Raw genomic sequence first — 22,529 nt, 5'->3', positions numbered from 1 at the left:
GTGATCTGGTTCCGTCTGTAAAAGATGTGATTCCGGACATACAATACCCTGGTGTCTACAAACTAAGTTGCCTCTGTGGTAGTAGTTACATTGGAGAAACCAAACGCCATGTCTTGGACCGCATTCGTGAACATAAAGCAGACCTTAAACACGGTAGGACCAACACCTCGGCCGTAGCAGAGCATTGTTCTAATTCAGTAGGCTCACATGCCATTGACTTTTCCAAGACGGAGGTTCTTTGTAAGCCATCTGGCTTCCATGAGAGATTCGTTCATGAGGCTATCCACATATACAAGCACAGAGACAATTTGAACCGAGAAGATGGATTCTATCTTAGCAATCATTGGAAAGATTTGATAAACCATTTCAGTTCTTAATTGATTGTTCACGCTTACGGTGGCTTTCAGACAGCATACATTATAAAAAATTTCGTCTCCCCCCTCCTCTTTAAAAAAAAAATAGATGGACTAGTCCTGGGCAAACTGCCAAATCGCTGCGCGTGACGCCAACGTTTTTTTATAAATAAATAAATGTGCCGTTTAAAAATAAATTTATGCAAACCAACACACCTGATGATGACCGTTTGAGTTATGGTCGAAACGTCGTGAGAATTTTTTATTGTTATATATATATTTTGTTATTTTGTTGTTTCTCTTCAACGTGACTTTACCGAAAAAACTAAGAATATGAATTACTGCAGTCACGAAAGCTTTAAATCAAAATTTATGGTACACACCTGTTGATACCTTCGGTAATACATCTTTAGTATCAGATATTAGTTTCTGTATTTTATGTATCGAGCCAAATCTGACGCGAATGTCTTCTTTTTACAAAAATCTTGCTAGTTTATCAGTTACTCCTGCAATGTATGTTATTTTAATAGTTTTCATTACTTCGTCAGTTTCAAGGCTTGTGCTAATTTATTTGGTTTTGGCATTCAGTGTCCTTTTGATTTGTGCATCATTGCAACCGTTAAATTGCAGCCCTTCTTTAACATGTTTAATTTCACTTCTCAGACTATCACCCTCTAACACTTTCTTAGCCCGATGTATGAGCGTCTTGATGAGAGCGGGTTTCTGTGTGGTGTGACTGCATTCAGATAGGCGTGAGGGTTGTTTTCTTTTGGTAAACGTGTTATTTTACCGTTTCGGCTGCACCCGAGTAGAAAAAGACCCTGACCAGTTAACCAATTTACCTGAAGCCTTAAATATCGTTAAAGTAAATATCTCTTGGTCCTGAACTCTGTGATAACATTTATACACTTATTTAATGACTATGGCCTAATACATGGCTCTCGTGTGCCCACCTGTATAATAAAATAAATATATTTTAGCCTCCATCTCCGTTTTCCTCTCTGACTCAAATATATTTGACCACGTTATTCACTCCTATGTAAGACTATAATGACAACACTCCCGACGTTCACTTCTTGGTAACTCTGGGCTCAGCAGACTTGTGCAGACCCTGGATCATGCTCCTTGCAGCACTGCAGAAGATGGCCTCTCCTGTGATTTTTCTAAGCGAGGTCGGAATTCCATGTGGCGTCAGGGTGCATCTCCTGTGCGGGCCTCTCTCGCCCTCCCATTGGCCATCGTCACACTCTGCGAGCGCATCCCGTTGCTCAAGTCACCGGCAGCGCATGCTGAGAGGGTGGAGGCACCTGCCTCACGTTCCATCCTCTCAAGATTAAACTTGAGGCAACCTCATGGCCGCCGTGTCATCATGCCCCCCGCGTCCCGCTACCCTCTTATCTACCCCCCCCCCCCGCCCAGTTCCTCCTCCTGTCACTCTCAATCAATCCCCTCCCGCAATCAACAGCACCGAGGGAGGTGCGGAATGCAGCCTCTACAAAGGTATTGATTCAAATATCTTGATCAAAGTCATTGATCAAATGTATTGATCAAAGCATTACAATCACACAAATGCAACAGCGGGTAGCATTAGCAACAACAGCAACAACAAGCAACTGCGACAATAGCAGCAACAACAATAGCAAGAAAAATAGCAACAGCAACAAGAACAGCAGCAACAACAACAGCAGCATCACCACCTTGCGATGGTGACGCTGCAACTGCTGCTTGCAGCTAGGCCCAGCTCTTGTGGGACTCCGGCTGAGCGAGCCGAGCAATCTGGTCAAAAAATTCCTCCCCTAATCCCTGGAGAATGGTGGGCCATACTGGTAACCTCTCTTGGCTTGCATCGACAAACCATTTATATCTCACTCAAACGTCCCTGATATTGCAGTGAGACTCACCAGCAGACTCGGCCCAGCAAACAACGTGCAGAAGGGAGTGTTGATTGAGCGACTTTGTGGTTTAAATTACTCGAGTTCAGCACCCACTGTGCTATGATCTGCTGTGGAAATTCCGACTCCTACCTGACTGTGATTGTCACTTCTTGCAACGCCTTACACATGGTTGTGCTGCATACTTGGTCAGTTCTTCTTCCACCCGACATCCACACGGTCACGGAAGAGCGCCTTCATCGAAATACTTCTGAAGTGAGTTCCACGGAGACTGGAGATGTTGTCTTTAGAGGCAACACGGTTTATTATAATCTTTAAACAGAACTCCCCGTAACTCCCACTATCTAGGGAGGTACGCCTCTGGGCTAGCGTGCCCTCACTCAGAGATACCTGGCTCTCAGCCCTTCGGCTATCTGTGCCCTAGGGGAGGCTCAACTGACCCGACCCAGCCAAGGGTCGGGTCAGTCTACATTAGTAGCTTTTATTATGACTTACCTTATTTTACTCTTATTCACCATATATTGTGTGTTATTGTATCTTTCTATCTACGTGATTTTACCAAAAGAACCAAAGAATTAATTCCTGCAGTCACGAAAGTCTAAGTCAAAACTTAGCCAGATCTTCAAACCTCAGGATATAAAAATAGAACTTGAGAATAAAAAGCACGGATCCCTGGATACAGACGGGAACAAAGGTTAATAAAACCCTAGGAATACATGTGGTAACAACTATGATAAATCACAAATCTTGGTTAAACATAGACCAAATAATACTTGGGAAGTATTAGACCAAGGGTCATCCAGAAGAGATACAAGGTGAAATAGGTCAATCACACATCACGAAGATAAAATGTATCCCATAAAATCAGAGTTTCCAACCGCCTTTGTCTCCCACAAGCACGTGGTAGCAATAAATCACAAATGCAGGGAGGGCGTCTCCTCTTGAAATATCAAACACCATGAAAAGTCCAAACCACGACGTACTGTAAACACTGCTCAGAACATACCTTGAGTCACTTAAAGAGTCAACACCGCAAAAAGGGATACACACTAAGATAAGGGGTGGAAAATAATGTTTCTTTTTCTCTCAACTCACAACGCATAAGAGTGAACGGAAAACATGGTAACACCTCCAACCGCGAGGGAAGAGGGGGGGAGAGCGCAACCGGGCATAAGGAACCCCTCCCTTTTTCCAGCTTGATCATTGCAGAAGTTGAAAAACTAGGAAAACACACTCAGGAGCAATTTGGAGCATATGTTTCCATTGATGGCGGGGTGATGAGACTTAACAGTTACCTTAAAAAATCAGAACACACACGTACACCGGACAAACAACTGCCCCCACAAGCAGAGAGCGAAATCAAAGGAATTCCGATCCTTTGTGAGAAGGCGAGCCGAGAGGAGAGAATTTCAGATATAAGCAGGGACACAACACACACAATTCAGTTCTGCAAGTGGCAGCCTCCGGGAATCTACCGACGTGACAGGCACATCGATAGGGAGCTGCATCGGCAGAAGCCACAAGTCTACGAAGTCAACGGAAATTGAGTCTTGCTGTGGCAAGCTCCGGGGGTGGGCCCCGCAATCGACCAAGGATGGCGAGGCTTGCAGAGTAGCGATGTGTCACCGAGTACGTGTTCGGCGCTGACATGAAGTATCGCTAAAAATTTGATACTACATTGAGTTCCAGCTCCAACCAGCAGCTGCAGCAAGAGAGAAAGAGTGACGAGCACAACGACAAGCAATCAACCTGGAGAAAGGGGGGAAAAGCACCAAGCATCGACCAAGCGGGAATCGCACAGGTACAGCACCAGCAGCCGAACTGCAAGCGCAATCGTGCACCACCAGAGAGCACAGAGCAGGAGAGAGCGCGCAACCAGTACAACCGGGCAAGAGTGTCGGCCCCGTCGACCTGCAGACGAGCTGTGAGCGCAACCGTGCATCGCCAGAGAACATAGAGCAGGAGAGAGCGATCAACCAGCGCAACCGAGCAAGAGTGTCGGCACCAGCAACCAGCGGATGAGCTGCGAGTGAAATTGTGCATGGCCATAGAGCACGGAGCAGGAGAGAGTGCGTAACCAGCGCAGCCGAGCAAGAGTGCCGGCCCCCTGCGACTTGCTGACAAGCTGCGAGCGCAATCGGGCACCTTCAAAGACAAGCGTCGTGCCAACTCAGCTCATCCAGCAGTGGAGGGGCCTGCTGCTGCCGCCAAGAGGGAAAGGGAGCGGCGTGTGTATGACACGCCCACACACACGACTCATCGCCCAGCAGGGAACCAAGGCATTTTTGGTATAAGAAACGCCCCACATGGGCGTCTGCTTAACGCAAAGAGTTGAGCAAGGAGACAATACACCCGCACACACATAACGCACATATCGGGACTTAATAAGAGTACTCCAAAGTTCTCTTCGTGTTTCAAAATGGGTGGCCATCCTAAGGTGGTGTGTTAACTATTAGCTAATCGTGAAAAGCATTGCTGCCCATTGAGTTACTTGGATATGGTCGTCGTTGGAAGTATTTTAGTCACTCTTGTTAATTGCCTAACTGTACCAATGAATTAATTGATTAAACTAAATATTTATAAACATCTATGTCACGAATCTACACCCTCACAGGGAGACTATTGTGTTAAAATCTTTATTTTGATCAGATAATCTTGCCCGCGAATTTATTGAAGCCTTAGCCAATTGATAAGCATTTGCTAGACAAGCAGACACACTGCCACACACCATTGTTCCAAGACATTTCGTTAATTGCATAGTCTTACCAATGATATCATTGAGGTCTACCTTTGTTTTCGGGATGTTTCTTTATTACTGTTTGTATGACTATTGTCACATTCATTTTTAAGGACTTTTCCCATCGCCGTGAATGCTCACTTTACTGAGGAATTAACCGATTGTTCTGTTACCCAGTTTAACAAATGTAATAATTGAGGGTTAAATGTACGGATCAATGAGGACATCTCCAGGAGTACTCTGTTGATATTCCTAGCATAAGAGTTCGCATATTAGAGTGTTATGTTTTTGTTGAGAGATTAAAGTTGCTTAACACAGAAGAGTCCGAGTGGTGCCTTCCTAAGTTCATGCATAATAATCTTAATTATAAGAACTGTATCCTGCGGTGAGATCTGAATTTTGAGACCTGACAAATACTAAAATATAATCAGTAAAAATTAAAGCGAGAATCATTGTATTATCCTGATTGATAATACAACCCTAGACAACGCAGACGAGCTTAATCAGCATACTTACATCACACTTGGATAACTTCATCCAATTCATTGTATTATCCCGATTGATAATACAACCCTAGACAACGAATCCAAGCCTAATTATCATAATTTCGTACATTAGCATAATTACATTCACTTGCATAACTTAATACAATTACACCTTCATATTTATCATAAATAATTTGCATAATTAAGTAAATTAGCATAATTTCAGGAAATTACACATTGCTCAATTTTTTTATTTTTTTTATTTTCATTAAATTTCAATATATACAACAGGTCCCTGTGCCCTGGCCTCCTCTTCTGGCTTGCTCACTTCAGGCTCGTACTAGAGGAGACCATTTGACATCAAACTCCTAATTTCCCTTGAGTTCATGACTCAGGTGTTCCATACTCACACTTACAAGGAGCGTACTATACCACTGTTTCCTTGTGGGGGATTCATGATTCTTCCAGTTTAGAAGAATGGTATTTGTGGCTATAATATTGACGGTCTGGAGCAGAGCATGCTGATGGTTCGAAACCATACCCGATTTCCTGTTAGGCGTAAGCCTTTAATAAGTTACCGGCAGTAGCTCTTAATAAACCTTGGCATCCGCCCCTACTAAAGAACCGTGTCAGCGTCGTCAGTTGCACCTGAACAACTGGTGCCATAAGTGGTTTCGTTACGCGCCGCAATGTCTAAATCTGGCGCGAAACGAAAGACTACACTTGGGGTGCACCTGGGCGACAAGGACGTCGGCGAGGAAGAGCTGGCGACGATCCTGGAGATCGGGGCCCTGGTGATGTTCCCCGCGGAGACGGTCCGGTCGGAGCCGGAGGAGGCGGCGGTCGGGGAAGCTGCCGCGCCGCCGTCAGACGAATGGCGCGCCATCGCGGCCAGGCTGGAGACGCTGCAGCTCACAATGGCGCAGCTCGCCGTCGCGTTGGCAGAGGTGGGGGACTGCGTACACTCGGCGGGCGGTGATTTTCGACAAAACCGCGGAATCGCCGACATCGCGGCTCCTGCCGAAAATATAATTCCCACCAACGCGCCGCCGGACACGCCACGGCAATCGGGCGTCATTTTTTATGCACCGCCGGATCCGGCCGCCATTGTTGCTGCGACGCGAGAACCAGCCGCCATGACACTTGTCATGGCCGCAACCATGGGCGCCGCCGCTCCGGACGTCGCCGCCGGCATGAACGCGGGTGCATTGCACGCTGCGATTGTGGCGCTCGCCGCGGCTGTGGATGCGGTTCCCGGGGGAACGTCCTCGCCGAGTACCGGGGCCACCGGGGCTCGGCAACCCGGTGCGGCCTTCAAGTCGCCGGCGGGCAGCGCCACTGGTGAGTCCGGGCTGGGTGCGGGGTCGGCTCACCCGGGGCTGCGCCGGCTGCCCCCCGTCGCGCCGTTCGCTGTGAAGGGGGGCGACAGTATGGAATTTCAGGCGCGTTTTGACGCTGCTTACCAGTCGGTGCGCTGGCCCGCCGAGGAGGCATTATGTGCGCTGCCTACGTGCCTCGACTCACGGGCACTGCAAGCGTTCCTCACCATGGCTGCGGTGTTTGAGCCACCATCTAGCGCATGGCTCAAATTTTCAGTGCGTCGCCGGGAAGAGGGGGAATCCCCAATGGCGTTCCGCTGCGCCCTCCAGGCGCTGGCTCGGGCCGCATACCCCGAATTGGAGGGGAGGGCGCTGGATTCGTTGGCCCTTGAGAGGCTGTTGGTCCTCGCGGGGGAGCTGGTCATTCCATTGGCCATTGCCGAGGAGTCCAGAATGACGTCGTTGGCCGTCGCGCAGAACATTCAAATGGATCTTGCGCTGCGACAATCCGCGGTGGCGGCGTGTGTGGGGGTTCCCGCGCCGGCTGCCGTGACGACGCATCAGGGAGAGGGCGGTCTTGCGGCAGTGGTGACCTACCACCGCCGCGGGAGGGGAGCCGCTGATCGACGGTCGGAGGCGTTGGCGGACGGGTCCCTCTTGCCCGCATACCGCGGGGCCGGTGTCCTGCTTCCGCTGTGGCCAGATGGGCCACTTTGAGCAGGGTTGCAATAATGCCCCTGGGGTCTTCATGAAGGCCTCCTCTCCTACGCCAGCGGCGGGTCTCCGGGGCCGCAGGCAAGTTGCGACGCATCGATCGCACGGCCGCTCCCCTCACCTCACGCATGTAGCGGGGCTAGGGTCCATCCTCAGGGGATCATCTCTAGGGGTTCGGGTTCCGCGCAGTCGGTGGGGTGGCCCAGACGGACTCGCCAGTGGAAGGGCCTCGCGCATCGCGTGGTGGCCGCCGCTGCGGGGTCCTCGGCCGTTGTGGGGTACGTGCAGGGGGTGGAGGTGCGAATACTGGTGGACATGGGTGCGTCCGCCACCATGGTCTCGGAGGCCATTTTTCAGTTGTTGCCATGCAGTGTTGGGCCATTGCGGTTGGTTTGCGGGGCTTGCATAGCCGCCAACGGCGGCAGCCTCGGCATTTTGGGCCACGTCGTCGCGTTGGTGGCGATCGGCGAAATTGAAGTGATAGGGCCCATTTTGGTCTCCAGGGCCATGGCCGTGCCGTGCCTCCTGGGCACCGATTTTTTGGCTCGGATGCCCGTGCGCATCCTGGTCGACCAAGGGTGCGTAGAGATGCCGTCGGGGGGGCGGTTGGAATTCCTGGGGTCTCCCTCAGTGTTAGGCCCTCTGGCCGCTAGTGTGCGGGCTTTGACTACAATGTCCGTCACGGTTCCACCCGGGTCTCAAATCTTGCTACCCCTCAGGCTGCGCAAACCAATGAAATTGGAGTCCCCGGAGACAGGCATCCTCCTGTCTCCCTCAAATTTTTTCTCACGGTCCAACGGGTTGGTTGGCGCCTTGACGGCTGTGTCGGCGGGCCAGGGCCCCTTTTTGCAGGTCCTGAATTCGGGGCCAATCGTCGTCTCGGTGGGAGCGGTGTTAGCGCACGCCACCCCGGGCCCACCTCCCGACGGCACTAGGCCACCGGGAGCGGTGGTGGCTGGCGTGCTGCCCAAAGGGGGGACCGACGCATCATGGATTGATGTGTTGTGCAACGAGAATGTCTCGTTGTCCTCCGAGGAGCGCCAGCGGCTCCGTGAACTCATTAGCAAATTCACCGATGTATTTAGTCACAGTAAATTCGATTTGGGTAGCACCACTCTCCTTGCGCATCACATTGATACGGGTGATTCGGCCCCTATTCGCTTGAACTCACACCGCCTTAGCCCGGCGGAAAAAGATCACGTCCGCTCCGCAGTTGAGGACATGTTGGCAGCGGACATTATCTCTCCATCTACTAGTCCGTGGGGGGCCCCCATTGTGCTAGTCAAGAAACGGGACGGGAGTCTCCGTTTCTGCGCGACTTCCGTAAGTTAAACAAGATTTTGGTGGCCGATGCATATCCATTGCCTCGCATGGATGATTCCCTCGATGCTCTCTCGGGTGCGCGGTTCTTTTCGACCCTAGATTTGCTCTCGGGGTTTTGGCAATTGCCACTCGATGAGGTCTCTAGGCCTAAGACTGCATTCCGCACACCCCAGGGGCTGTTCCAGTTCAATCGGCTTCCCATGCGTCTCCATTCGGCCCTGGCCACCTTCCAGCGTCTCATGGAGATGGTTCTGGCGGGGCTGCAGTGGGAATCTTGCTTAATCTATTTGGACCTGATTGTTTTTGGACGTACGTTTGACGAGCACTTGCAATGTCTTGAGGCAGTGTTCGTCAAAGTGCGAGCTGCGGGCTTGAAGTTCAAACCACAAAAATGCCACCTTGTGCAACCATCGGTGAAATATTTGGGACATATTGTGTCAGGTGTTGCCACTGATCCGGTGAAGACAGCTTGTGTCCGGACGTGGCCGACTCCCACATCTGTAGCTGGGGTGCGTAGTTTCGTTGGCTTCGCATCGTACTATTGTCGGTTCGTCCGCATTTTGCGACTATTGCGAAGCCATTGCATGCACTCTCCGCCAAAGGTACAAAATTTCGCTGGGATGTGGAGGAAAACGCCTTTGTGGCGCTTCGCATGGCCCTGGTGGATGCGCCGCCCTTGGGGTATCCCGATTTCTCTAAACCCTTCCTCCTCGACACCGATGCAAGTGACACAGGCATTGGAGCCGTCTTGGCCCAGGTGATCGATGGGGTGGAACAGGTGGTGGCCTATGGCAGCCGCGTTTTGTTTCCCACTGAGGAGCGGTACTGCATCACCAGGAGGGAGCTGCTGGCTATTGTTTTTTTGTCCAGCTGTACCGGCCGTATTTGTATGGTCGCCGGTTCACCATCCGGATTGACAATGCGGCCCTGCAGTATTCCCTGCGAATTGACCAGCCCTCGGGTCAGCTGTCCCGCTGGCTCGAGGTGCTCCAGGAGTACCCCTTCGATGTCATCCACAGGAAGGGTACGGCCTTTCCAGGCTGCCCCCGGACGACGGGTGCGCTTGTGCCCTGGGTTCCAGCCGCTGTAAGGCCCCAGTGGACACCGCGGCCCAGGTGGTCGCATCGGCCGAAGCGGCATCCCCTCCGGGTGTGGCATTGCCTGTTGATTTCGGCCTGGGACTCCCCCGGGAGGTATGGTCCAAGTTGCAGATGGAGGATTCCTCTCTGCTGAGGCTGCGACGCCGTGTTGGGTTAAATGCCCGGAGCTCGGCTCTGTCGGCTGCCCCAGTGATCGCCGTACATGACGGCCTCCTCATGCATTGGGATGCCCAGTTGGAACGCTATTGTGTGGTGGTGCCCATTGGCTTTCGAGGAAAATTGACCCGGGTCATTCATGAGAAACTTATGCACCTCGGCTACCATAAGACCTTGTTGACCCTTAAACGAAATTACTATTGGCCGGGTGTGGAGGATGATGTGGCTCTGATTTTGAAAGGTTGCCATGACTGTGCGCGGAGGAAGGCCCCTGTTGGTCAGGATCGGGTCAAGCTGCAGTCCATCCGGGTTTCTCGTGTCAATGAGCTCGCGGCACTTGACATTCTGGGGCCATTCCCTGCATCCCAACGGGGCCATAGGTACCTCTTGGTGGGCGTGGAGTACCTCACACGTTGGCCTATGGCGTGGCCTCTGGTGGGCCAATCAGCCTCGTCCATCACTGAGGCGTTCGTTTAGGGGTATGTCCTTGACAAGGGGGCGCCAGCTCTTGACGGATCAGGGGCGGAATTTTTCTTCCCGTTTGCTCAAGGAGGTCTGTGACCTCCTTGGGACGAAGAAGGTCCACACCTCGCCCTACCAGCCAGGGTTGTCTCTATACGCATGCGTCCCTGGGGTTCCTAGTCATACTCTTTGGTTTTATTCGGTAAAGTCATGTAGATAAAATAAAACAAAATGAAAGAAAATAATTAAATCACGATGTTTCGGAGGCAACACAAGCTTCCGTCTTCAGGTGGAAAAGTCAACGCAGAATATGTGTCAGGAGCACAGTTCAGAGACAACTGGGATTATATACAGGTTAAAGGAGGGGGGAGGAGTCAGTAAGGGGGCGTGGGTGGGTGGGAGGGCTGGGTTAAGCAGCCTTTTGATAGGCTGCTGCGGGTAACAACCACTTCGCACTGCACGGGAGTGGGTAAAAAAAACACCTTTTGTTATTTTTTTTATCCACTCCTGTGCAGTGTGAAGTGGTTGTTACCCGCAGCAGCCTATCAAAAGGCTGCTTAACCCAGCCCTCCCACCCACCCACGCCCCCTTACTGACTCCTCCCCCTTCCCTTAACCTGTATATAATCCCGGTTGTCTCTGAACTGTGCTCCTGACACAGATATTCTGCGTTGACTTTTCCACCTGAAGACGGAAGCTTGTGTTGCCTCCGAAACGTCGTGATTTAATTTTATTTTATTTACGTGACTTTACCGAATAAAACCAAAGAGTATGAATCCTTGCAGTCACGAAAGCTTCAAATCTAGAGTTCCTGGTCATGGTGGCTTCCCGCCAGATGGACTCCTCTCACATAATTGTTCCAGCCGGGTCGGCTGGTTTTTTTTCACGGGGGGGAGGGGGGGGGGTTAATGTAGACGAGTAGTGGAGGACGTCATGTCACTCAGGGGGGTGAGAATGGATGACGTCAGGTTACGAAAATATATAAGGGGGAACCCGTGACGTAGAGGGGGTCGTCGCGAAGGGCCAGGAACGGAGAGAGTTAGGGAGTCGGGATCCAGGGTAGAGGGTATGAGCACCAGGCGAGAGTGATACTTCACCCGGCCGACCGAGTTGGATGATCCCTCGGTCGGTGCTGGAGGAAGATCACGTATAGCCTGGGTGGAGCTAGGGACCTCCCAGTACCCTTTCCCCTGGGGATATATTAGGGTTGTCACCTGTTAGGTGTAAGCCTTTAATAAGTTACCGGCAGTAGCCCTTAATAAACCTTGGCGTCCGCCCCTACTCAAGAACCGTGTAAGCGTCATCAGTTGCACTTCAACATATATACCAACTAAACAATGCCCCTCTTTCTTAAATGAATTTTCAGAATTGCTGTCGATTATCAGCACAAAGTATAACATTATTATCGTAGGTGATTTCAATCTGCACATAGACAACGTGGTCATTTCCAAAGCCCAGAAGTTTATGAAGCTTTGAGTTCCATGGATTATATTCAACATGTTAGTGGGCCAACTCACAATCGCGGCCATATTCTGGTTATTACTTGGGGTCTAATAATTGATGTATCCTCCATTGTTGATATGGCTTTTTCTGACCATTACTGTTTTTTTCTCTGCATTGGTGTTCACGACAGTGTAATAATGAGCGTGTTGTTAAGAAACGTTGTCTTACCTCTGGAGTAGCTGAAAATTTCATGAAATGTATTAATGAGATACCCCCACCTATTATACCCTGCTCCTGTGATGATTTAGTGAATAACCTAAATACCAATTGATGCTATAGCACCAGCCAAACCAAAAAAAATACAGACAAAAACAAATCTCCATGGAGAAATTAGAATATCAATGACCTTAAGAGAATATTCTTTGGTTCTTTTGATAAAGTCACGTAGATCGAAAAATAACAAAAAGTGAAGAAAAATAAAAAAAAAAACTAATTTAGACTGTAGCCTGGTTCTAAATACGAGTGTACTGGCAGTCTATAATGTAGACTGTAGCCTGGTTATTAGGTTTGGCGAGTGTACTGGCAGTCTATAATGCAGACTAGCAATGGTTATTAAGCTGGGTGAGTGTACTGGCAGTTAACCTTAAGAGAAACTGTAGAAAGGCTGAACAGAAATGTAGAAAGACGAAATTACGTCCACTACCACCTCCTAATGGAGCATCTCACTCCATGTAATAATGCAATTAGAAATGCCCGATGGGATCATTTTCTAAATTGGTTGACGACAATCAAAACATCCTAGAGTGCTTTTCTCAACTATTGACAGCCTTATTAATCCAGCCCCTAAAATCCACTCTGACCTCATCTCCATATCTAAATGTGAAGAACTTTAAGCACACCTCAGAGACAAGATAACAACAGCCAGAGTGGGTTTCAACCAAGTTACACATGACAGTGCCCCCTCTATATGAAACCACTTTGAGCTCCTTTCTGCAGTTAACTCAGAGATGCCCAGGAAAGAAGTAATGCACATTAAGCCTTCTACCTGTTCACTTGATCCTATTCCCACCACCTTTTTTAATTGTGGCAGAGGAAGTGCTAGTTATTCTGAATCATGTCACGCTTACGGGCATTTCCCCCATGGCACTTAAAACCACCATGGTAAAACCCCTTCTTAAGAAAAGTAATCTGGATTCCAAAATGCTTAATTTCAGGCCGATTTATAATTTTTATTTTTTAAGTACAATTCTTAAGAAACTGGTTTTTAACCAACCCAATGTTTACCTAAATACCAACTGTATATTTGAGAAATTCTTGTAAGGCTTTCGTCCTCTCCATAGCACTGAGACGGCTCTAAAGTCGTTAATGATCTAAGAATAAACACTAATGATAACGAGCTTTCTGTCCTTGTACTCTTATACCTGAGTGTAGCGTTTGATAAAGTTGATCACAGAATTCTCATTGATAGACTGCAGAAGTGGGTTGGCCTCTCTTGTACAGTAGTTAATTGGTTTAGGGCCTATCTTACCAGTAGAGATTTTATTTCCCTTGGTGATCTTTCCTCCTCCAATATAAACATCACATGTGGCATTCCGCAAGGCTCCATTCTGGGCTCTATTTTATTCAGTCTTTATATGCTGCCACTGGGGAATGTCATCAGGAGGCATGGGACGTGATTTTCATAGCTATGCTGATGACAAAACTGTACATTTCAGTATTACCTAATGATGTCAGCCCCATCGATAACCTGATTAAGTTTATTAAGGATATCAACATGTGGATGTCACAAATTTTTTGCAGCTGAACAAAGACAAAACTGAGGTGCTGGTTATTGGAGAAAAAGCCCAGAGAGAAAAACGGCTCACAAATTTAAGCACGCTGGCACAAAATGCCAAGACCAGGTAAAAACTTCGGTGTTTTTCTACCCGGATTTGAACTTTGAAGCCCACATTAGAAATGTTACCAAAACGGCTTTTTATCACCTCAGAATTATTGAAAAAGTGCAGCATTTTCTCTATGTCCATTACTGCGAGATTGATGCATGCTTTTATCACTAGCAGGCTTGACTAATGCAATGCTCCCCTGTCTAGTCTTCCTAAGTGTGACGAGGTAAAAGTTGAGGATCAAACCCCTGGCTTCCCTCTGGTGTCAGTTATAGCTGGTGAAACCGGTTTTAGAATAGGTGCGGGTAAGCCAAGTTATGCTAATTTACCGGCTATAAAATGGGCAACAAAGAAGGGGTAGGGGGGATGCGACATGAGAAAGAAAGCCAAGCTCAGCAGAGACCAGCCACTAGCAAAGAGGGCCTGATCCACTGCTGAAGTGTGGAGGAACCACACCCAGAGCTGCAAGTCTCAAGCAGTGAATACCCAGAAGCTGAGTGCTGTACCTGGGGCTGCGTGTGCTGAGAGGTGTGGGTGCAGTCCAGTGACGTGCGGTGAGGTCATTGGCTGAGGAGGCACTGGCTAGTGTCAGAGCCAGATTCACAGAGGGGCGTGGCCTCACTGAGGGGGCGTGTCCTCACTGATGGGGGCGTGTTAGACATGTCCCCCGCAGTGAGGCAGATGTGATAGCTGCCTCCCCTGGTGCTTTTTCATTGCAATTTCATGACGAGACCAGCGAACCTAATCTTTATACACATACGTGAAATAAGTTATCTGGAGTATGGGAGGACATGAAATGAAGGGGTCTACAAACATTACATTGGTGACATACTGAGATAGTAACAGACACGTGCTTATTGCCCGCGCTCCATCCTGAGGGGTTGCGCAATCAGGGGAGGCGGAGCTCGTCGCTGACTCACCTCTCGTCTCTTCCTGTATTTACAGTGGAGCACCGCAAATTTGGCGATTATGACTATAAAAATGATTGGAATTGTACAGAAATTACTTTTATAACAGATCAGTGGAAAAATATTAATATTTATTTTAAATGATTCTTTTTTTTACTTTTCGTAATAGCTATTTTCATTGGAGTATGACTGGCGAGGCTCTGCCTCCCCTGCCCGCACGTGCCTGGTGCAGTCTCTACTGCTGGAGTGGGGTGGGGGCGACACGCCACGCCCATGGCCACAAGCAGGGCTCTATGAACTGTTGAGTGCAGAGAGACCACTTCAAGAGCTGAGTGGCGTGCGGGGACTCGCCACTCCAAGAACGAGGACATGAATAGCTACAAGAACTTACCCTTCAGCTTTCATGTGAGGGCAACTATGACGAATCGTTACACTAAGAAAGCAATAGTCAAACTGCAACTCATTCAGAATTCTGCAGCACGAATGATGACCAAGACCAGAAGGACAGGAGAGCACACATTACACCTTTTTTTAAGTCTCTACACTGGCTGCCTGTCAGCTTTAGAATTTATTTCAAGATTATTAGATTTTTTTGTCACTAAGTGGACTGGCACCTGAATACATGTCTGATATGTTTTTAAGGTATGAACCGAGTAGATCCCTCGAGTCCTCTGGCACTGGTCTCTTGGTTATGCCAAAGGCCAGGACCAAGACCTATGACGAGGCAGCCTTTAGCTTATATGGTACTCGCCTTTGTAACAGCTTGCCTGAGGATCTGAGGGAATAAAAATCGGTGAATATTTTTTAGCGAAATCATAAAACATCCCTTTTTTAGATTGTATTTGAATTTGGATGCTTTTATTGTTTATGCATTTTATTACACTTTTAGTTCATTATGTCTTTTTACGTATCATTCTTATTGTCGTTTACATTTTGTTAGTCCCTTCATTTAGTCCTGTAAAGCATTTTGTATTTCATTATTTGTATGAATTGAGCGAAATAAGTGTAGTGGAGTAACGTGCGTGGGGTTTTGCCAAGTGTGCATGCACGTGTGAGCCGCAGACAGTGAAGTCACGCAACGGTGCGTTGTGAGAGCAATCCAGAGAGAGGCGACCAATTAGAATGCATAGTGGTGATTGGCTGGTTGCAAATGCAGACACGGTGTATGCGCCTTGGAGTCTGCAGATTGAGGCATAGCAACGGATGCCACGTGCGATAGGCGACGGGAGGACACCAGCTTAATTAGGGCGTTTAATGAGAAGAATAAATGCGGAACGTGTGAGGCAGGAGGTTGAGTTGGTTGGAGTAAGAGAAGAGCAAACACAAGTCTAGGGCCCCGCTCTCGACACCTCGTCCTCTCCAGCGGTGATGGCTGAACACCCACTGGAGGCAAGGGCGAGGTTGGAGAGGCGAGGGTAGGAAGGCTAGCAGGAGAGAAGCTAGCGGAATCCTCAGTGTAAGTGTGAAGACTAGCAGAAGAGAAGCTAGCAGAGTATATAGCAGAAGGCTAGCAGTAGAGAAGCTAGCAGAATATAAAGCGAGAGGCTAGCAGCAGAGAAGCTAGTGGAGTATATAGCGAGAGGCTAACAGTAGAGAAGCCAACACAGTATATAGTGGAAGGCTAGCAGTGGAGAAGATAGCAGAGTATATCGTGAGAGGCTAGTGGCAGATAAGCTAGCAGAGTATATAGTGAGAGGCTAGCAGCGAAGCTAGCAGAGTACAGAGTGAGAGGCTCGCAGTAGAGAAGCTAGCAGAGTGTATCGTAATAGGCTAACAGTGGAGAGGCTAGCAGAGTGAGAGAGCGGAGAGAGTGGAGCGCGGCAGACAGGCTAACAGCCGAGAGACCAGCAGAGAGACAGCAGGCTAGCAGCGGAGAGGCTAACAGAGAGAGACAGGCTAGCAGCGGAGAGGCTATCAGAATGAGAGAGAGCAGGCTAGCGGTGGAGAGGTGAGCAGTGCAAGTGGGAGAGTTGTGACGGAGTTACGCGGTGTTGAACGCGAGGAGTTCTGTTGGAATAAAAGTGACACAGGAGAAAAAAAAGTTGTCCACGTGAAATAACAGCACTATATTTGGTGTCGAAGTGGATAAAGAACTTCGCAGCCATGTCAAAGAAAGCGGCTACAAGAAAGAACTTACCCGTCGACTCTTCTGGTGTCTGGTGTAATTGGTGATGGATCTCTCGCTTGATGTTTTTGTCAAGTGGCCCTTTTGTTGTCTCCACTAGTTTGGAGGCTATAGAGTTGGGCAGGCCTCTTGCAATCCGGTATTCTGTAGGGTTAGCAGCAGCCAGAGGTCGTAGTAGGGCCCAGGCATGGCACCTTTTGATTGGCCATGAGGCACAACCTCTACCCACCACCTGAGTCCTCTGTTTGAACAAAGGTGAGGGTGGATTGAAATGGCCATTGAGATACCGAAATACCCACTTCACTAGAGGCCAGAGATGTGCCCCTATGGCTTGAATCAATTAAAACTCATTAATTGTTGTATTCCATCAGAATTAACTTAAATTGAAAACCATTGAAAAAACTACTTACATTAGCCAAAAGTGTTACAATTTTTAATCTTGACTTAAAGCTTTCATGACTGCAGAAATTCATATTCTTTGGGTCTTTTGGTAAAGTCACGTAGATAGAATAAAATAATACGTAGAATGGAGATAAAATAATAAAAATAATTCTGTTATTATTTTTATAATAATTCTGTTATTATTTTTATTATTTAATCTCCGTTCTACGTGACTTTACTGAAATAACCCAGAAGATGAATCCCTGCAGTCACGAAAGCTTTACATCGAAATAAAATAAGAAAGAAAATAAAGTAAATAAAAAATAATAATATATCACGATGTTTCGATCGCAACACAAGCAATCGTCATCAGGAGAAAAAAGAGGGGAAAGCTGCTGAGGCAGGCTGTTTGAAAGGTTTGAAATGGTTGTAGCCCAAGGGTCATAAACGAAGTGGGCGGGGCTAGTGATGTAAAAGTGAGAGATTCGCATGTAAATGTAAGAGATTAGCATGTCAATGTAAACAGCGGCTGTGTTAGTGTGAACCTGTTAATGTAAATCAGAGTCAAAAACATCGGAAGGTAGGATGGAAACGTCACAGCCAGTTATGACTTAAACTGGTCAATAATGTCCTTCCAATGATTGCTCAATTTATACCCATCTTCTCGGTTGTCTACAAACTAAACTGTGCCTGCGGCAGTAGTTACATTGGGGAAACTAAGCAACATGTCTCGGACCGTGTTTGTGAGCATAAGGCAGATCTGAAACACGGTAGGACCAATACCTCAGCCGTGGCTGATCATTGTTTTAACGTGTTGGGCTCACACTAAATTGAAAGATTCGTTCATGAAGCCATCCAGATATATAGACAGACACAATTTAAACCGAGAAGATGCGTACAAACTGAGCAATCATTGGAAGGACGTTATTAACCAGCTTAGGTCATAACTGGCTATGACGTTTCCATCCTACCTTCCGATGTTAGCAGTTATATTCGACTGTCTGATTTTATATTAACAGGTTCACACTAACACAGCCGCTGTTTACACTGACATGCTAATCTCTTACATTGACATGCTAATCTCTTACATTGACATGCTAATCTCTCTCACTTTAACGTCACTAGCCCCGCCCACTTCGTTTATGACCCTTGAGCAACACCCATTTAAAACCTTTAAAACAGCCTGCCTCAGCAGCTTTCCCCCTATTGTCTCCTGATGATGATTGCGTGTTGCGATCATCATCAAAACGTGGTGATATTTTTTTATTCATTTTATTTTCATTTTTTATTTTTTATTGTTCTATCTACGTGACTTTACCGAAAGACCCAAAGAATGTTACAATTTTGGTTGAACTTAAATGGGGCTTTTCAACTGCTTAGGTTATTTAAACAAAAAAAAGTGTTTTGGATGAGGTACCACCGACTGCCACCCCAGTGGGATTAAAACTCGCAACAGGATTAAGAGCACTGTTGTTCTAACACAAACATTGATCTGGCCAAGTATTTACAAACCATTTATTTTCATACAATGTATTTGTATTTTACAGACATTGGTTGAATGGCCTCCTATTGTGCTTGATATTGGAGGAACTTTAATGTGAATTAACAGCTGACATCACTTTGGTCATTTACTGCAAATGTAGCGGAGCAGCTCTAGGAACAAATTGGCCCACTGGGGAGCACACTCAAAACGAGGCTAGACCCAACTAATCATGTAGTCTCATTTATATTCCATATTTAACAATGAAGTTATCTGCCAATCCATTGTTTTTCTTACATTACTTAAAGGCAATTGAACCAAGGGCATACAGTGCAAAGCAATTTGACCAAAAAAGTAATCCTGTGGGAATTGGAGAGGGCAGTAGGGTGGCGCAGTTGTAACACTCGTGTGTCACATCAAGTACATGGGTTTGATCCCGAGTCCGGTGCCTTTTTGCGTAGAGTTTGTATTTTTTCCCTGTTTTGCTTGGATTTCCTCGGGATGAAACCAGAGAACCCAAAGGATAAATAATACTCAATGTAACTGGTATTGGTAAAACATTTCAATGCTGAAAATTTACCTGCAAATTAGTAAATCGGGATTACATTGCCCCCTACTGCAGTAACTAGACAGGATCCTCAAGAAAAACTCTTGAGACTTCTCCCTGGGTAAAAGTGTAATAATAAATATAGACTTTGATCACCTCAAGCCCACTGTATGACAGAACATTCCTTTTTCCATACTTCTCATTAGTCCTGGTCTGTCTTTATTCTTTGAGAATAGTGCTGCTGTTTGGTTTCCATCTCAAACTCGTCATTCTTAGTCAGAGTCAAACTCTTCAATGAAAAGCTCCTCATCTTCGTATCCCTCATGCGAGTCCATTGGCTGGGGTTGGCTAGCGGAAAGGTCCCTGTAAGCTGATTGGTTGGAAGGCGCTGGCAGAGCAGAGGTGGGGTCAGTGGGGTTATTGTCAGGGTCAATCCCGCCTCCATCATGCTCTGCAATGGTGATCACCTCTTGCCTGCACACAAAAACGCATCACAGAGAGGATGAAAATACATGTGTGGAGAGATGCATATTTCCCTACTGTGCAGCATGATGGCACCGACAGAACCACATTTACATTGAGGGACTTCATCTGAATAAACGTACATTAAATGAAACACAAGCCAAACACAATGTTAGTATACAACACATGTACCTGCGTTAATGTTAATGGTGTTATTTTTGTTTCTTTTAAAGTGCTCAGTATGGTTACTAATATATATTAAAAAGATCACACGGACTTAATTTTTCCATCTTTGCAATATCTCCCATATCCGATCCCTTCTCTCTGCCTCAGATGCAGAAAAGCTGGTACATGCCTTCAACTCATCTCGCATAGACTATTGTAACGTCTTACTCCCTCACGTTGCTAAGAAGGTGCTAATCAATTTGCAGCATGTTAAAAATGCGGCTGCTAGGGTGTCAACCAAAATACCTTCTTCAGTGACATAAGGGTTATATTACACCCATAAGAGGTTTTTTTGGGTTAGATCGCGTAAATATGTCATTAAAATCCGCCACCACCCGACAGTCAACTCGTAAGGGTTGTCACGTAAACAGAAGATGCCAATTCGTCACTAGTACAGCACACCGGTGTGTTGAAGAGCCAAGCCACGACGTTTTGTCAGTAATTACCACTAGCTTCATCAGGCGACAGCCAGATTTTTGGAGAAGTCTTACTGTTTCGCAATCTCTGTTATGGATGATATTGGTCGCGAAAGCCGACGTGTTAAACATATATCACCCGTTTTGGTCTCCCTGCACTGGGTTACAGTTTCACATAGAATATGGTTTAAAATCCAATTAACTTATAAAGCAATGAACCATCTTGCCCCAGCCTACATCATTGACATGCTGCATCCATATGTCCCCTCAAGGTCCATAAGATCTGAGGATGCAGATCTCTATATTCCCAGGTCGAGGTTTTGGTCTATGGGTGACCGAGCTTTTTCTCGTGTAGCCCCCCAGGCTATGGAATGCTCTTCCATGAGATATCAAGATCTGAGTCTGTGGACATTTAAAAAATGCACCTTAAAATGTATTTATATTCTTCCACTTATTAAACAATTAGTTCATTTAGTAAATTATTCTTAAAATGTATTTATAATTTTTATGCTGAGTGTCTGCTGCTGCTGTATCCTGTACAGCGCTTTAAGATATTTGATGAAAAGCGCTATATACATGAATTTATGATTAAGGGCATAAAAGTCCAATATTTGTGGTTGCCATAGTAAAGGCCATTCTACCAAATCAAATGCATTCTCACCATCTACGGCTATTGCATAGGAATCAATGTATTTTATTGCAATACATTTCACTGTGATGAATGCTTTCAATGAGTCCCACATATTAATGGAAATCTGGGTTCCAAGTATTTAGTTTCCTTCACAAATTGTGAAATGTCTCTGCTTAGGACACAAGGAGAGCTTAGTTATCCAAAATTGCTGTACCACATCACATGATTTATGCTGTAGCAGCTCAGGGAAAGAAATTATTACGGAGATTGTAGTAATATGATCAAATTGTGAGAGTCATGGTTACTCAAAAGGTTTCAAAGTACAGTAAACCCTTAAGTCACTGGTTTTATAATCACGGTTTTGCATTTCTGCGACAAATTATGTAGTGCTATCTTTATGTTGAAATGGAATGTTTATGCCCCAAACCATATTTTCCCCATAAGTTTTCAATATTAATATTCGTGGATTTAATGACTCATCATTTATTAGCAATATATCCTGAACGAATATTAAGGGTTTAATGTATTGTGGAAAGAAATACAAGCCGTAAATTACTAGAGATGCAAAATTATCTTTTGCATGAACTCACATGGGAATACGTATTCAAATCCAGGAGATATGTAACATGTGCAATACATTTAGCCGTTATTAGTGCATATGAGGTTGAGTACTGAATCCAAAGGCACATGGTTACCTGTGTGGCAGCTTAATGTGCATGAATCTCCCCACATCCTGCAAAAAAGCAATTTGACCTGCAGAAGAAAGGTACTCCATCATCAAGAAACAGCATCAGATATTAAAATATATTATATACTCGTGGGAAGTACCCGGTATTGCCCGGGCAAAAAAGACACACACACATTGACTTACACACACACACACATCGACTCACACACACATATGAACACACACACACACACATGGACTTACACACAGACATCGACTTACACACACATTAGAACTTTTCTATTTACTAACTCAGCTTTTAAAGATTAGTTTTCTATGTAAGTCATGAAAAGAGTTTGTTCCCCTTTTATCTGGCAACAAAACAGGTGTTAAGTTGAAACACCAAACTGAAAGCTTTTACAAGGAATCATGTCTGCATTAACCTCAATACTTGTGGTCAAAATGCAAACAAAAAACGTAATCTGATAAGCTATGCATTGTCTTTGAAACTGATTGGTCCACACCAGAGACAGCTTTCCTTTGAGCCTCGTCTCAAACAGTGTTAGACCAGAGAACGCCAAAAGGCGTGCACTATCAGAGTAATGAGAGCTCGGGGTGAGCATCTACATCATGGGACCTCCCCTTTGCCAGTACCAAAATAACGAGAATAGGTTTTTCCCCTTTTATCTGGCAACAAAACAAGTGTTAAGTTGTTAATACACCAAACTGAAACCTTTTATAAGGAATCATGTCTGCATTGTAATTTTTTGTCTGTCTGTCTGTGTGTCTGTCTGTGTGTGTGGACGAAACTTGCGAGGGAT

At 46.5% G+C, this 22,529-nt stretch overlaps 1 protein-coding gene across 7 annotated transcripts in view; it reads right to left on the bottom strand.

Annotated features, from left to right (window-relative positions):
- Positions 1 to 18,781: 18,781 nt before the first annotated feature.
- Positions 18,782 to 22,529, bottom strand: part of RAD17 (RAD17 checkpoint clamp loader component) — an 87,506-nt gene continuing 83,758 nt past the window's right edge. For 6 of the 7 annotated variants that reach the window (XM_032970784.2, XM_032970780.2, XM_032970781.2 and 3 more), the window contains 2 exons: positions 21,737 to 21,794; positions 18,782 to 19,781 (listed from right to left, as the gene is read on the bottom strand). In XM_032970784.2, coding sequence (XP_032826675.2) covers positions 19,580 to 19,781; positions 21,737 to 21,794 — 260 coding nt within the window. In that variant the 3' untranslated portion in view covers positions 18,782 to 19,579. The remainder of the gene's footprint in view (positions 19,782 to 21,736; positions 21,795 to 22,529) is intronic. The other variant, XM_032970785.2, reaches the window with a different exon arrangement.

This window comes from Petromyzon marinus, chromosome 44, assembly GCF_048934315.1.
Source record: "Petromyzon marinus isolate PM22_M1 ecotype Great Lakes invasive population chromosome 44, UKy_Petmar_22M1.pri1.0, whole genome shotgun sequence".
Taxonomy (NCBI): Eukaryota; Metazoa; Chordata; class Hyperoartia; order Petromyzontiformes; family Petromyzontidae; genus Petromyzon; species Petromyzon marinus.
Note: the sequence above shows the minus strand (reverse complement) of the source record. Positions and strands in the feature narration are given on the sequence as shown.